The 13969-nt window shown below is 42.1% G+C and overlaps 1 protein-coding gene across 6 annotated transcripts in view; it reads left to right on the top strand.

Moving 5' to 3' along the window:
* LOC139754601 (lisH domain-containing protein ARMC9-like) overlaps positions 1-13969 on the top strand; it is a 164696-nt gene that overhangs the window by 40085 nt on the left and 110642 nt on the right. For all 6 annotated transcript variants that reach the window (XM_071672025.1, XM_071672028.1, XM_071672026.1 and 3 more), the window contains 4 exons: positions 3716-3832; positions 6869-7015; positions 9899-10014; positions 12241-12350. In XM_071672025.1, coding sequence (XP_071528126.1) covers positions 3716-3832; positions 6869-7015; positions 9899-10014; positions 12241-12350 — 490 coding nt within the window. The remainder of the gene's footprint in view (positions 1-3715; positions 3833-6868; positions 7016-9898; positions 10015-12240; positions 12351-13969) is intronic.

The raw sequence follows: 13969 nt of genomic DNA, 5'->3' as shown, positions 1-13969 counted from the left end.
ACGGTATGACCCATGAACTTAAAGGTATAAACCTCAAACACTATTGTACGATCCTTGAGCTCAGCGGAACAATCTTTGAACACGACTATGTGACCCTGTAGCACGACGGTATGATCCTGAAGCACGACGGTACGATCGTTAAGCACGTCGGTACGATCGTTAAGCACGACGGTACGATCGTTAAGCACGACGGTACGATCCTAGAGCACGATGGTATCCATGTGGGCAAACTTTATGTTGCACAGGAGTTGGTCCTCACAAACCCCTCGATTTTTGTAGGCCGGGGACAAGTACCAGTTCTACCATACACGAACAGTCTTCCAATATTTATAGATATATGATATTGTGTACTTAAAGGCGTAGAAACTGTTCGAAAGAATATGCAGGGTTGTGAGTGGGTATATTACTGTCTCTTATGTGGTGATGCTCCTGTCTCCGCTAACGTATAGCAGAGGTTATTGTTACGGGAATGGAAACATTTTATACCCTCTTCCTCTAGGACGACCTCTATTTCTAATCCATGGTTCAACCGTTCCTGTTCTGAGGCCATTCAGGCAAGGGATCAGGCATATCGGGCTGGGAAAAACTCTCCTTCCTCCGACTCCCATTCACTGTTTATTACCGCCGTTCATCGTTGCAAGTACGGTATCCATGATACAAAGCGTTCCTTTATTCAACAGATGTACGGTAACCTCTCCGTGTCACTTTCTTTCTAGTCCTCAGTTAAATAACTTCTGTCGCTCTACCTTTCTGTCACTTATCTGTTCCGACGGTACCATAGTTGTATCTCTCGTGGACAAGCAACTCTCTTTGGTTCCTGTTTCTCCTCCTTCTTGGATGACTCTAACATTCTTTAACCCCCTTGTACTAATCCTATGCCCCTCCCCGTAATCTCTTTTTAGACTGTTTGAAAGCGCTTCTCTCTCTGGACACAAGCAAGACATAGGGACCTGATGGCATCCATCCCCGTGTATTAAAAGAGTGCTCCTCTGAAAGTGTTTTTCAGCTTCGTTTCTGTTTAAAAATCAGACCTTCTGCTTCTTCTGGATAACATGAGTTGATACATCCCGTCCCTAAGAAGGGTGACCATTCTGATCCCTCGAACCATCGTCCTGTTCATTTGATATCTATCGTTTCCAAAGTCTTTAAATCCCTCCTCAACTCCCATGTCCTCAGAATCTTGAATCTCACAGTCTTCTCTCTGATAAACAGTAAAGCATCTGTAAGGCGAGGTCCACTGGTGATATTCCTTCCTATCATTCTAATGTCTGGTCATCATCCCTGAAAGATTTCAGGGAATCCTATGTAGTTGCCTTTGACATATGCAAAGCTTTCAAAAGTGCATGACATCGGGATCTTGCCTCTAAGCTTCACAGTTCTAGCTTCTCTCCCTCACATTTTTACCTCTCATACTGTTTCCTCTCTGGCTGATATGTCTTCGTGGTTGTTGATGGATCAGCCTTACCTCTTTCTCTATCAGTAGCAGTGTCCCTCAAGGTTCTGTTCTGTCGCCTACACCTTTTCATCAACGCTTTCTTTTTTTCCACAAAAATCCCATGCACGCATACACTGATAACTCAACACTACATTCCTCCACATCCTTCAAATACGCTCCTTCGTCTCTCTCTCGATCTGTATCTCGTCTCCACACAGCTTTCTCAGGTCAGACTTGGACAGTTTATCTCAGTAGGGAAGACGAAATCTGGTTAAATTTAATGCCTCCAAGACCCAGATTCTGCCTCTCTCTCTGTCGAAAATTCTTCACAACTCTTCTCTTCGACGGTTCTATAATTTCATCTCTCGACTCAGTGAACATACTTGGTATTACTGTAGCATCCAATATGTGCTGGAAACTTCACATTACGGAAATAGCAAAGTCTGCCTTTAAGAAACTGGGAGTCCTGTTTAGATGTCGATTTTTTTTGTCTTCCAAACAATTGCTGCGTTTATACATGGAATTGATCCTTCCTTGTATGTGCTCGTTCATCTGGGGTAGTTCTAACTCTGCATCTTTACTTGACTGAGTTGGGTTGAAAGTGGTCTGACTTACAAACTCTTCCACTGATAGCTTCAGAACCTGACCCACTTGCCCTACACCGCAATGTTGGTTCACTTTCCCTCTTCTATAGGTATTACTTTGGTTTTTGCTCCCGAGAGCTGACAGCTTGTGTACCCCCCACCACTAGTTAGACCGTGCAATACTCGACAAGCTGCTGCGTCACATGATCACTGTGTGGCCATGGCACCTCAAGGGTGGGCCGTTTTGACAACTACGTCTTTCTCTACACCATAAAGCTTTGGAGCTCTCTGCCTTCTCTTGTCTTTCCCACAACTATGACCTGGCACTTTTTAAATGACAGGTTTTTCACTTCCCCAAAATTCGTAGATTCTTTTGCTTATCTCTTCTTTTTCTCTTTCACTAACCTCTTAATATGCCAATCAAGGCCCTGCCTTGTTGTGGACTTCTGTCTGACTGGAGTCTCCAACGAAAAAAATGAAAATAGCAGCTGTGTTGTACACGCCCGAGCCACATCCAACAGGTGTTAATTACTCACCTCCTAAATATCGGCAAGTGAAACATTTTGGTGTGATATTTTCACAAAGATATGAATTATTCAAAAGTATATCTTGCTAACCGAATTATGTAAATAAAGACTTCACACAGTGGGAGAATAATAGTAACACCACATCGTTCCACGCAGCATAAACAAGCTCGTAACGCTTAATTTTAATGCCAAAATGTACCCACAAATTCTTAATTAAAAGCGAATTGCCTCCATGAAACGGACTCAGCATGACCTTTGATAACGCGACACCTACACTTGGGTATGACAACCTGGCTCTGGACTTCCTGAAAGGTCAGGTCAATGCAAGTGCTTGACGCAGTCATACGCAACGATTTGCTCACATGTGGCAGATAGGCTGCGTATTAGGCAGCTTAATGAGGTATCTCTAAGAGTAGTGGTGAGGAGAGAAACACTGTCTGACTTTTACTACGTGTCAAAGGAATGTCTGGTGAGGTTGATCAGGGGATATTACAACCGTCCTAAGAGTTAATTACAAAGGGGTAGGTAGTAGGATAGGTGGCAGGCATTAGCAGTGCTGGGAATATCTTATTATACAAGATTAAGTACTATGGTACGAGCAGAAAATTTAATACAGTTAGAACTGAAGTGTATAGAAGTACTATTATGATTTTACTAAGGAGATTGACAAAGCAAAGATAAAGCCATGTATAGACAGACACTACAGGTAAGCACAACATTCTAATGCTCGGAGATGTCAGCGTGAAATGGTTTTCAGTATACATTGGATATAAACAAGTGTGTGTGTGTGTGTTATTTGTTCGTGTATTTTGCGTGGTCAGTTTGTTGTACGTGTTTCTGTTGGGTAGGGCTGAATAAAATGAAAGTGTGGCAGAATGTAAAGGCGTGAGAGTTGAGTGTGGCAGAGTGGCTGAGGGAGAGTCAGGGTGACTGAGGGAAGATGAATGTATTACAATGAGGACAGGAGAGTGAGCGAGGATGACACGAGGGAATGAATTAGATGAGGAGAGAGAGAGAGAGAGAGAGAGAGAGAGAGAGAGAGAGAGAGAGAGAGAGAGAGAGAGAGAGAGAGAGAGAGAGAGAGAGGTCACAGTTGAAAGTCAAGAGAGGTGTGGGAGTGGAGTGTTAAGGTGAGGTCCAGCTTGAGACTGCTGGTGTTGATGCTGCAGGCGTGGCGGCTGGTGCGGGAGCGGAGCGCCCTGGCCTCCTCCCTGGAGGTCCTCACCCTCGAGTTCTACCTTCACGTGTACTTCGCGACTCTTCCTCTCCGTCATGGACACAAGAAGGTATGGCGTACCCCCACACCCACTGTTCTTGTTGGAATATGGTACTTGAGATTTCTCGTTTCCACTGCTCTTGTAGCATATGGATATTTAACAGAAACACACACACACACACACACACACACACACACACACACACACACACACACACACACACACACACGCACCAAGAGGACATTACATGAAATTATTATGTCGTGATAAATGAAACGAACTGAATGATGACATTATGAACGTTGACAGAATACAGTAGTAAAGACGTTTCAACGAGTGTAAGTAAAACTTCCTCCATGTAGTACGCAAATGTATGATCAAACATTTTCTATGATGAGAGAAAGGAGAGGAATCAGTGGTTATAATCAAGACACAAGGGAAGACCAGTTGTTGCTTACGTACGACTTGGATTTATTTAGCCAAGTGGTATGTACTTAGGCTGGATAAAAAACGTATGACCAAGGCAGACTTCTGAGGGTTATTCATCATATGTGATTAACAAGAGGGAAGAGAAGGAGAAAAACAAAGAATATGGTGAGGAGAAAAAAAGCAAAGAATATAGTGAGAAGGCGTAAAGAAAGGGAGACAACCTATAAAGCAAGACGACGGACCAGCGCCGCCAGTACCGCTAGGAGGTCAGGAATGTTAAGTGATGGTAACGTCAGACTGAAACTAATGTATACAAATGCAGTTGACTTGAAAGTAACGGTAGAAAGCTGGAATATAAGAACTGTATTACGGAAAACACACTTGATATTGTTAGCGTTGTAGAAACAAAATTTTCAGGAGGGAAGATCTCACCTTTTTTTGTTTTTACAGAGGGTTCCATGATAGCAAGAAGAGAGAGAAGAAACAAAGAATGAGGAGGATTAGCTTCCGTTATAGAATACAACCTTAAGTTTCTGGAAACTGTGAAAAGGGACCCATTCAAACAATACATCGTCGGAGGGGTAACTATAGAAAAGAAGTTTATTGTGATATTAGTATGATATAATCCTCCAGAAACACTGTAGCCCCAACAACAGGGAGATGGAAAGGGGAGGTCTTAGAAAGAACTGAAGCATCAAGAAGAGACGTTAACAGAATACTAACTGATCGTGGCCCATACAAGGCTCGTGGTCATGATGAAAGTTCACCATATATGCTGAAGATGTCTGCAGATATACTTAATAAACCAATTAAAATACTGTTCAACACGTCGCTGAAGAACGGCAAATGCCAAGTGAGTAGAAAAGGGAAAACGTCGTTCATGTCTATAATTAAAGAGACTTGGAAGAACCGTTGAACTGCAGACTGGTCTCCCAAATAAGTGTGGTCTGTATAGTATTGGAAATGGTAATTAAAAACCAAATAGATGACCTGCAAAAATGAATTACCTAAGTAAGAGTCACCATAGTTTCAGGGAAACGAGGTCATTCGTAACGAACCTCTTAGATTTCTGTAATGGATGAGTTCTGTTTTAGATTATAAAAGAAGGCTAAATGGATCGTTTGTATCTAGACTTCCAGAAAGCATTTGATGCTGTATGGGATGGGAGGCTGATTAAGAGGATAGGTCACCAGGTGAGACAAACTATCCTAGTAAAAGGGGATCACTAGGAAAGGTAAACTAACCTATTAGAAAAGAACGAAGGAGGCATGCCAGGAGAGGCGTCTTAAAATAGGTTGTCACCAGTGGAGTGCTGCAGGGTGCTGTTTTGGGACTGGTATTTTTCTTGATATATGTCAGTGACTTGCCAGAAGGTATGGACTCCTACCTGAATATGTTTGCATATGAGGCAAAGGTCATACGGATTTATTCACTTTACTAGGGGACCCAGACAGACGACAGAACACATTCTCAAAAAGTTGTGTGTGAGAGGGGACTAAGTTTACATCTTCCCTAACCTGTCGCCATGGTCCCACACTTGGAGGAAAGTAAAGGAAACACACTGTCTGCTGTCAAATATTAGTTTAGCTTTCGGATATACGGATAAGGATCATTCAGTTTGCAATTCACATCCCACTAAGGCCAAACTAGAATATGCTTCTCAAGTTTGATCACAAGACTTGAAGAAGCACAATACCTAATATGAAAAGTCCAGAGGGAGATATCACATGTTACCGGAATTAAGAGAGAGGAGCTGCAGGGAAAGGCTAGAGACCTTAAATTTACTCGCTATGAATGAAAGAAGAGCGAGGGGAGATCTGGTCACAGTGTTTTTATTCCAAACTAGTCTGATGACGTAGAGTATGAACAGTTTTTTGAAAAGGATAGAACAACCAGAGGCCATAGCATAAAATTAAGCAAGAAACTGTTTGCAGAATATAAAGAGGTACTTCTAAATCATAATAGTAGTGGGTAATGGAATAAACTGAGCTATGAGATTGTCGGCGTGGACGGCATATACATGTCTTTAGAGTTGTATGATGGTGAAGCAAGTACAAGAAATGGGTCCTCACGATCTAGAACTCCCGCTCCGTACAGTACAATTAAGTAGCTGCACACACACTTTCTAGTGTTTGTGACTATTCATCAATTGCTTAAAATTACTGGTTATTGTATTTAGCTTTGTGTAGTAACAATTTGATTTTGCCAAAAGTTCGTTACTAGACACAAACAAGTCCTATAAGGACGAGGTGAGTGTTGTACTATCCTTCAACCAAACCATAAAGAAATCTTCATATTGTGAACACTGTAACTGTGTGTTGTTCAATAATGGAATACATTCTCGTATAATCCTACAAGTCATGACTTCATTAGTTCCTAAGGTTACCTTGTTTCAGCTATAGCTTTTATCACATTGTCTTTTACCTTGTTTTACTCTTTTTGTTTACAGTTAAGATAATGAGTTTCTTTTAAGGAATTTACTAGACAGATGTTTGTAAAGATTAGACTTAATCCAAGGACTGCCATGGTTTAATAGTTCCACTTTCGTTTTAATGATTGTCATTGAACAATGTCATCAGTTCCTAATGCCTGTTGTATGCCCTCCTATCACCACCACAACCTACTTGCCTGTCATCGTCACTCTCAACACCATCGCGTCCTCTTCTCCTGTTGAAGGATCACCCGGCGGCCATGGCAGTGTTCCGGCGGTTCCTGGAGACGTGTCCTCCCAGAGTGGGAACCGTGCAGGACCTGCTGCCCTTCTACGCCCTGCCTTATGTTCTGGACCCCACCCTCCACCCAGCCTTCAGGCCAGTCTTCCAGGTAGTACCTCAAGCACCAGGCATCTCTGTTCCAGTCATGCCAACCCTCTCCATGGTGTTTCCTTTCTTCTTCTTTTCCCTCCCCACATATCTTCCAGGTGCATCGTTCTTGCTGGCCTGACTTCTTCCTGTACCCTTTCTTCCCCCTTGCCAACCCTTCTGGCAACTCTTAGCCAAGCTTATCGGGAGTACACACCCTTCTAAGTCGCCGTCCTGTCTGTAACTTATCTCTTCATCGTTGGTCCAGTATCTCTGTTCCCTCGCGGCAACGCATCCTTGTTCGCTCTTTAAACTTTTATACTCTTGTCCATAGTCTACCTTCCTTTCCAGGACTTTCTTTCATTTTAAGCCTCTCTCCCGTCGTCTTCTCCCTCCCCGATCATTTTAAGGTTACAGTTTACGTGCCATATCTCGCCGTTTGAACACACATACTTTACTCACTTCTTTCTCATTCTGATGACAGATTTCTTGGTACTTCTCTCACCCTGCCCTTCACCCTTCAGTGTGAGTGCCAGCCAGGGCAGTACACGTCCCGTGTGACAAACACTGTTCTTGTGCCGGGATTCCACAAGTTGCACTTCCTCCCCACTATCGCTCCCGTATTTCCGGTAATAACTCGATTACTTACACCTGTACTTCGGTTGAGGAGACCAGATTGGTATTTGCTGTGATGGAAGCTCCACCCGGTAGGAAGCCTTCTATTGGTCTTTTGATCCATTAAAGGTCACTCCCGCTCCACACTGTCATTGTTATGTAATCCTAAAGTCTGCGTCCCACTACCACTTTTTGTGTCAACTTTCTTACTTGTCGATTTTTCATGATTTTGCCTCAAAATCGCGTCCCATCGATCATTATGAAATGGTTCGTAATCCCCATAGATTTCGTCAGTTTTCATGAGTGCTAATCATTACTTACACAAATGATGTAATACTTCCAAACAATTAAAGATGTATCAATATTACACTGCTATGACAAATTTTATAAGACAATACTGTTCAAATTTACTATAAGACTGATAACCATAAACACTTATCGTTTGTTTTGTTTACATTTTATACCAGGATTGGGTTCGTCAGCGAGGAAATCACCGTCTTGTGATGGGCTTCGTAGCATTCATTCCAGTATGGACACGCCAGTCCTTAGAATGCCTTCATTGATATGTAAAGTTCCCATTGTTGTTTATAGGACATTTGAGATCCTATGTACGCAGCGAAGACAATGAAGAGGAGTACAGTACAATAACGCTGTCGCTCTGGGAGAGTTCTATGACCCCTCTCGTGTTACGTTTGTCACATATACTTTTAGCTTCTCTTGCCAACCTTGAGTGCACCCAGCTACGTTCTTTTAGCATGCCTGGTCTTTTGTTACTGTCTAATAGACAATTAAAGTAACCACGGCTTCCTCGCATTAAAAATGACTGGCCCATTGGTTCTACTCGCGTGTGTGACAAATCACGCGAAGAAATTACGGGTCAGGAATTTGACGCTAGAAATGCAAATGTACTTCCACCATAAGGGTATGTACGCTACGTCATTATTCAGTATACAATCTAATCTAACTATCTAAGACCTGTTTGTCGTATCCTGTTAAATAGACAAATTGATCCCTTTTAATGATGTTTTTTGTTGATTTTTATTTGTTGTCTCCTTAAAGATCATGAATCGTCATACAACATTTATTGTGGCAATAAGTCGAGCTTAGGTGCCGAAATAACAGCGGATTTGATAATGTCAGTTAAGTGTCTACATCGCCTGACTGATACGTCCACGTAATGGTGAGGAGTCGGGGACAGCAGGTTCCTATCTGACTATTGTTTGCCACCACATATCTTCCGTCGTTGTTACTGCGACACATCTTAAATTTTCATGGGTGTCATGTCTCAAAATGACTGACATTTAAGTATGAAGACCAGAAATTAAGATTTTATGTGATTCAGTTAAAGGTGTTATTATATTCCCACGACTATAAGCAGTCCACCATACTGACATGCCTTGCAGATTGTAGCTTAGCATGTCATGGATGATTGATGCAGCCATTAGAGGTCTATATAACTGTGCTTATCATACATGCCACTAGGGGAAGGGGGGGAAACCCCGGGGGAGGGGGATAACCCCTCCAAAATCTTGGCAGAGTGACTGTCAGTTGATTGTTTTCTCAGATTCGGGCAAAATAGCAAACCAATTCTGTTTCAACCATCAAACATTCTGAATTTATCGTAACATCAGTTTTGCGCAATTTATCGATCCAAATTTGCATGGCGAACCTTTGATCGTTCCTGAATCTTACATGAGGTTGGTAGTCGAGGCTAAGAGCCGTTCACACACGGGTTTTTCTTCATGTTGTTAGTTATTTGACAGTAAGATGTGGGATGCCTTCTCTTGGCTCCGTTCTTCTGCTTTTTTTCCCCCACTCTTGGCATTCACACGCTGTGATGTTGTACCGTCCAATCAGGCCCTCAATCAAGGAGGAGCCAGAGGAGTTTTGGCCCCTTTTGGTTGAACGGGCCCACGCAAACAGCACTATTTGCAAAATGATAGCCATCCCCGGCAGGAGTACGGGGCGAGACGATTTTTATTCTAACATCTGATAATGAGTTTAATTGTATTTAATAATCCTTATGCACACTACCTTTGAGATCATTTTGTCATCAGGATGACCACCATGTTTGTTGCATAGTACACAACTATACGTTTGAACAACCTGGTAAATGTTCTTATCCAAATTCGGGCATTTTTTGTTGTAGCTTAGGATACGAGCATGTTCTTGCTTACCTCCCCTTCAAAAAGAAAAAGAAAAAAAAGTCCCTCACGCCCGTGGTGCCAGGCTTCAATTCTGGTGCTGGTGTGAGGATCAGCTAGCTAAGACGGTAAGGACATGCCGGCAGGATTCGTGGGTTCGTGAGCTGCGTGGGCGCCTCTGTGGGTTCCTCGGACGTCGACCCACTTCATTCCGCCCGGCCATCTTCTCCTACCTCCACCACCACCGCCACCATGCCTCCAGGTACGTTTTCGTTCCTTCACCTACTGCCATTCCAATCTGGTCTCCAGATGGGTCTTCATCTCTCCAGCATATCCTCTTGGCCCTCCCAATTTGTCCTGCAATTACGACTTTTTCATCTTCCCACTCCATATTGTCCTTCACAGTTTTATTTTTTATGTTCCGTGTGAATGTACTTATAATCCACTTGAATGTACTTATAATCGATTTTCTACAAAAGCCTATGAACATAAAACACCGGATCCTGCCAGCCTTTCAGCCATATGATTCCGTCGTAGTATTAGATTTTCTTTTACTTTGAAGCATAAAAGATATCTCTAATAGGCTACTCACTTTGAAATAAGATGCTAACATTTGTATGAGGCCAAGGTTCAGTTTTCTTGAATTGTCACCGGCATTCATTTTCAAGGGACTGTGCTTCTGAGCACTGTAAATATTCAGTTTTACAAGAACAAACATTTTTTCAGCAAATCTTGAGTTTCAGAGGAAGATACTATTTTCATTCAAAAATTTCACTTTTAAGTAAATGTAGCTACTCATCACCACAAACCTAAAAGGACATTCAGGAGTTCTAGTTTGTATTTGATTTCAATCATTACGGCCGTAAAGATAATGTTAAAAACTGGGGGTCAAAAGCTGGCTTGATATTACAGGACAAAAACCATAGAAATAAGCTAATGGTCACGTAGACTGACAAAATGACTGCGTATTGTGACTTCTCTTACTTGACTTAGTGGTGCCCTTAAAGTGGCTTCTGGAATAGACAACAGTAGGTGATACTGAAGGAAGTGGCGTGAGCAGTGTTGTGTGTGACATGAGCATAGTTGTAGATGAGCATTGTCGTGGGAGGTGACGTAAACATTGAAGTAGATGACATGAATACTCTTGTGAAAGATGATATGAATATTGCTGTAGATGATATGATCATTGTTGTAGATGACATGAACGTTGATGTGGATGATGACATGAATATTGTTATAGTAGATGACATGAACATTGTTGTGGGAGATGACATGAACATTGTTGTGGGAGATGACATGAACATTGTTGTGGGAGATGACATGAACATTGTTGTGGGATGTGACATGGACATTGTTGTGGGAGGTGACATGAACATTGTTGTGGGGAGTGACATGAACATTGTTGTGGGAGGTGACATGAATATTGTTGTGGGGAGTGACATGATCATTGTTGTGCGAGATAAACTTTGTTGTCGGAGATGACATGAACTTTGTTGTAGGAGATGACATGAACATTGTTGTAGATGAAATGAACATTGTTGTAGATGACATGAATATTGTTGGAGATAACATGAACAATGTTATTGGAGATAACAGGAAAATTGATCTAGATAACATGACGATCGTTGTGAGGGATTGATAGTGCTGCAGGAGATAAATGCTGTAGTGCACTGTGATGTAGGATATGACTCATAAAGTGACACTGAAGTGTGATAACACTGCAGTGGTGATAACGCAGACAGTGAGGTGTGATAACACTGCAGTGATGATGACGCAGACAGTGACAGTGGAGTGTGATAACACTGCAGTGATGACGTAGACAATGACAGTGAAGTGTGATAAAACTGCAATGATGATGACGCAGACAGTGACAGTGAAGTGTGGTAACACTGCAGTGATGACGACGCAGACAGTGACAGTGAAGTGTGATAACACTGCAGTGATGATGACGCAGACAGTGACAGTGAAATGTGATAACACTGCAGTGATGACGCAGACAGTGACAGTGAAGTGTGATAACACTGCAGTGATGATGACGCAGACAGTGACAGTGAAATGTGATAACACTGCAGTGATGATGACGCAGACAGTGACAGTGAAGTGTGATAACACTGCAGTGATGATGACGCAGACAGTGACAGTGAAATGTGATAACACTGCAGTGATGATGACGCAGACAGTGACAGTGAAGTGTGATAACACTGCAGTGATGATGACGCAGACAGTGACAGTGAAGTGTGATAACACTGCAGTGATGATGACGCAGACAGTGACAGTGAAGTGTGATAACACTGCAGTGATGATGACGCAGACAGTGACAGTGAAGTGTGATAACACTGCAGTGATGACGTAGACAGTGACAGTGAAGTGTGATAACACTGCCGTGATGATAACGCAGACAGTGACAGTGAAGTGTGATAACGCTGCAGTGATGACGCTGACAGTGATTAAAATAAAAGGTGTTGTAATGAAGCAAACTCCTGGATAGCGTTGGCGCCGCGCTGGTGGCTCAAGAGTCGGCGGCTTCAGCAGTGAGGTCGCAGCGGACTCTACGGCGACGCCTGCAGCGACTCCAGGAGGACTACCAGAAGCTGATAGGTTGGTACACATGGGTTCTACTTCTTAGGGAGGAGGAAGAGGAACAACTTACTTAATCATCTAGAAGTTATACTGAGGTGTAGAGACTTTGTAATATGTATATATATATATATATATATATATATATATATATATATATATATATATATATATATATATATATATATATATATATATATATATATCCTAAGTGCATGTAAGAGTTATACTGTAGGGAGAGAATCATGAGTGTCTTGGTACCATAAGACGTATTTGGGAACTCATTATGGTGCAGTGTGGTTTATGTATGTAATAGTATGTCATTGGAGTCATCTTGTGTACAATAGACAGTGTTGCTGATGATGACTGGAATGAGTAGCACTCGGGACAGAGGGTTGTTACATCTTGTGGTCTTAAATAACGAGTTGTGAGTAGGGGATCAAGTGGGTCTTACAGGGTTTGTCTGCCCTGACCCAGGTGGTGTACTCCAGCATGTAGTACTCCTGTTGATGGTGGTTGTTACGAGAAAGATACATCACGAAGAATTTTTTATTTCTATGAAACTGTGATAGAAATGATATAGTTCCAGAAATGTAACTGATGAGTGTATTATTATTAGTCTTTATTCCCTGGGGATAGGAGAGAAAGAATACTTCCCACGTATTCCATGCGTGTCGTAGAAGGCGACTAAAAGGGGAGGGAGCTGGGGCTGGAAATCCTCCCCTCTCATTTTTAATTTACCAAAAGAAGGAACAGATAGAGAAGGGGGCCAAGTGAGGATTTCCCTCAAAGGCCCAGTCCCCTGTTCTTAACGCTACCTCGCTCATATGAAACTCCTGAAAATACGCTGTATATTATATTCATCTAGCAACCTTGTTCATTTGTTTTGAATTGAATGTTATGTATGTATGAGGTTAACTGGGAGGGAAGGGGGTGGTATTTCCTTGTTTTATTCCCTAAGCTGGAGGGAAGCTGCTTGCTCATATAGTTCAAGTATGAGGGGAGGGAGGAAGGACTATGTAGTTCAAAGGTTAAGAGCACAGGGTTCATACTTCAGGGGATATGAATGTGAACACTTGCATGTGAAGTATTTACGGTATGTGAAGACATTATGAGTGTAGAAATCATATACTGAATGTGATCTGTGGTGGATTATTGAATTTTATGTTGCCTATGACTTCTGGTGTGTAGATTTATTTCTCTTAACTAACCCTAGCATGATTTTCAATGAAGACAAGTCATTGCATATTGTAATAATGTTTCGATGTCATCAGGGGTGTGATGGTGTAATGAGAGATAAGGTGTGCAGTTCTGATATTATACGTGAAATAAGAGTCATTTAATGGACTGGTATGTTGCTGGAGGTAACACACACATGGATGCTGTACAGATGTGTCTTGGGAAGTAATATACTATGTGTTTAGAAACGTGTCACGAAATATACATACCACAGAAGTTACATGTGTGTTGTAGATGATTGTCTAACTCTGCGTTGTTATGGTATTTTGTGGAAGGTTATATATTTTTGTTCATAGGTGATGTGGGGGATTAACATGTCCTGTGTTCCAGGACCTGTGTGTGGTACACACGTGTACTGAGTGAAGATATCATATACCGGTGTTGTGGTATGATACACTTGT

This window comes from Panulirus ornatus, chromosome 17 (genome assembly GCF_036320965.1).
Source record: "Panulirus ornatus isolate Po-2019 chromosome 17, ASM3632096v1, whole genome shotgun sequence".
NCBI classification, from domain to species: domain Eukaryota; kingdom Metazoa; phylum Arthropoda; class Malacostraca; order Decapoda; family Palinuridae; genus Panulirus; species Panulirus ornatus.
The sequence above is the reverse complement of the archived record's forward strand: the minus strand, read 5'-3'. Positions and strand labels throughout refer to the sequence as shown.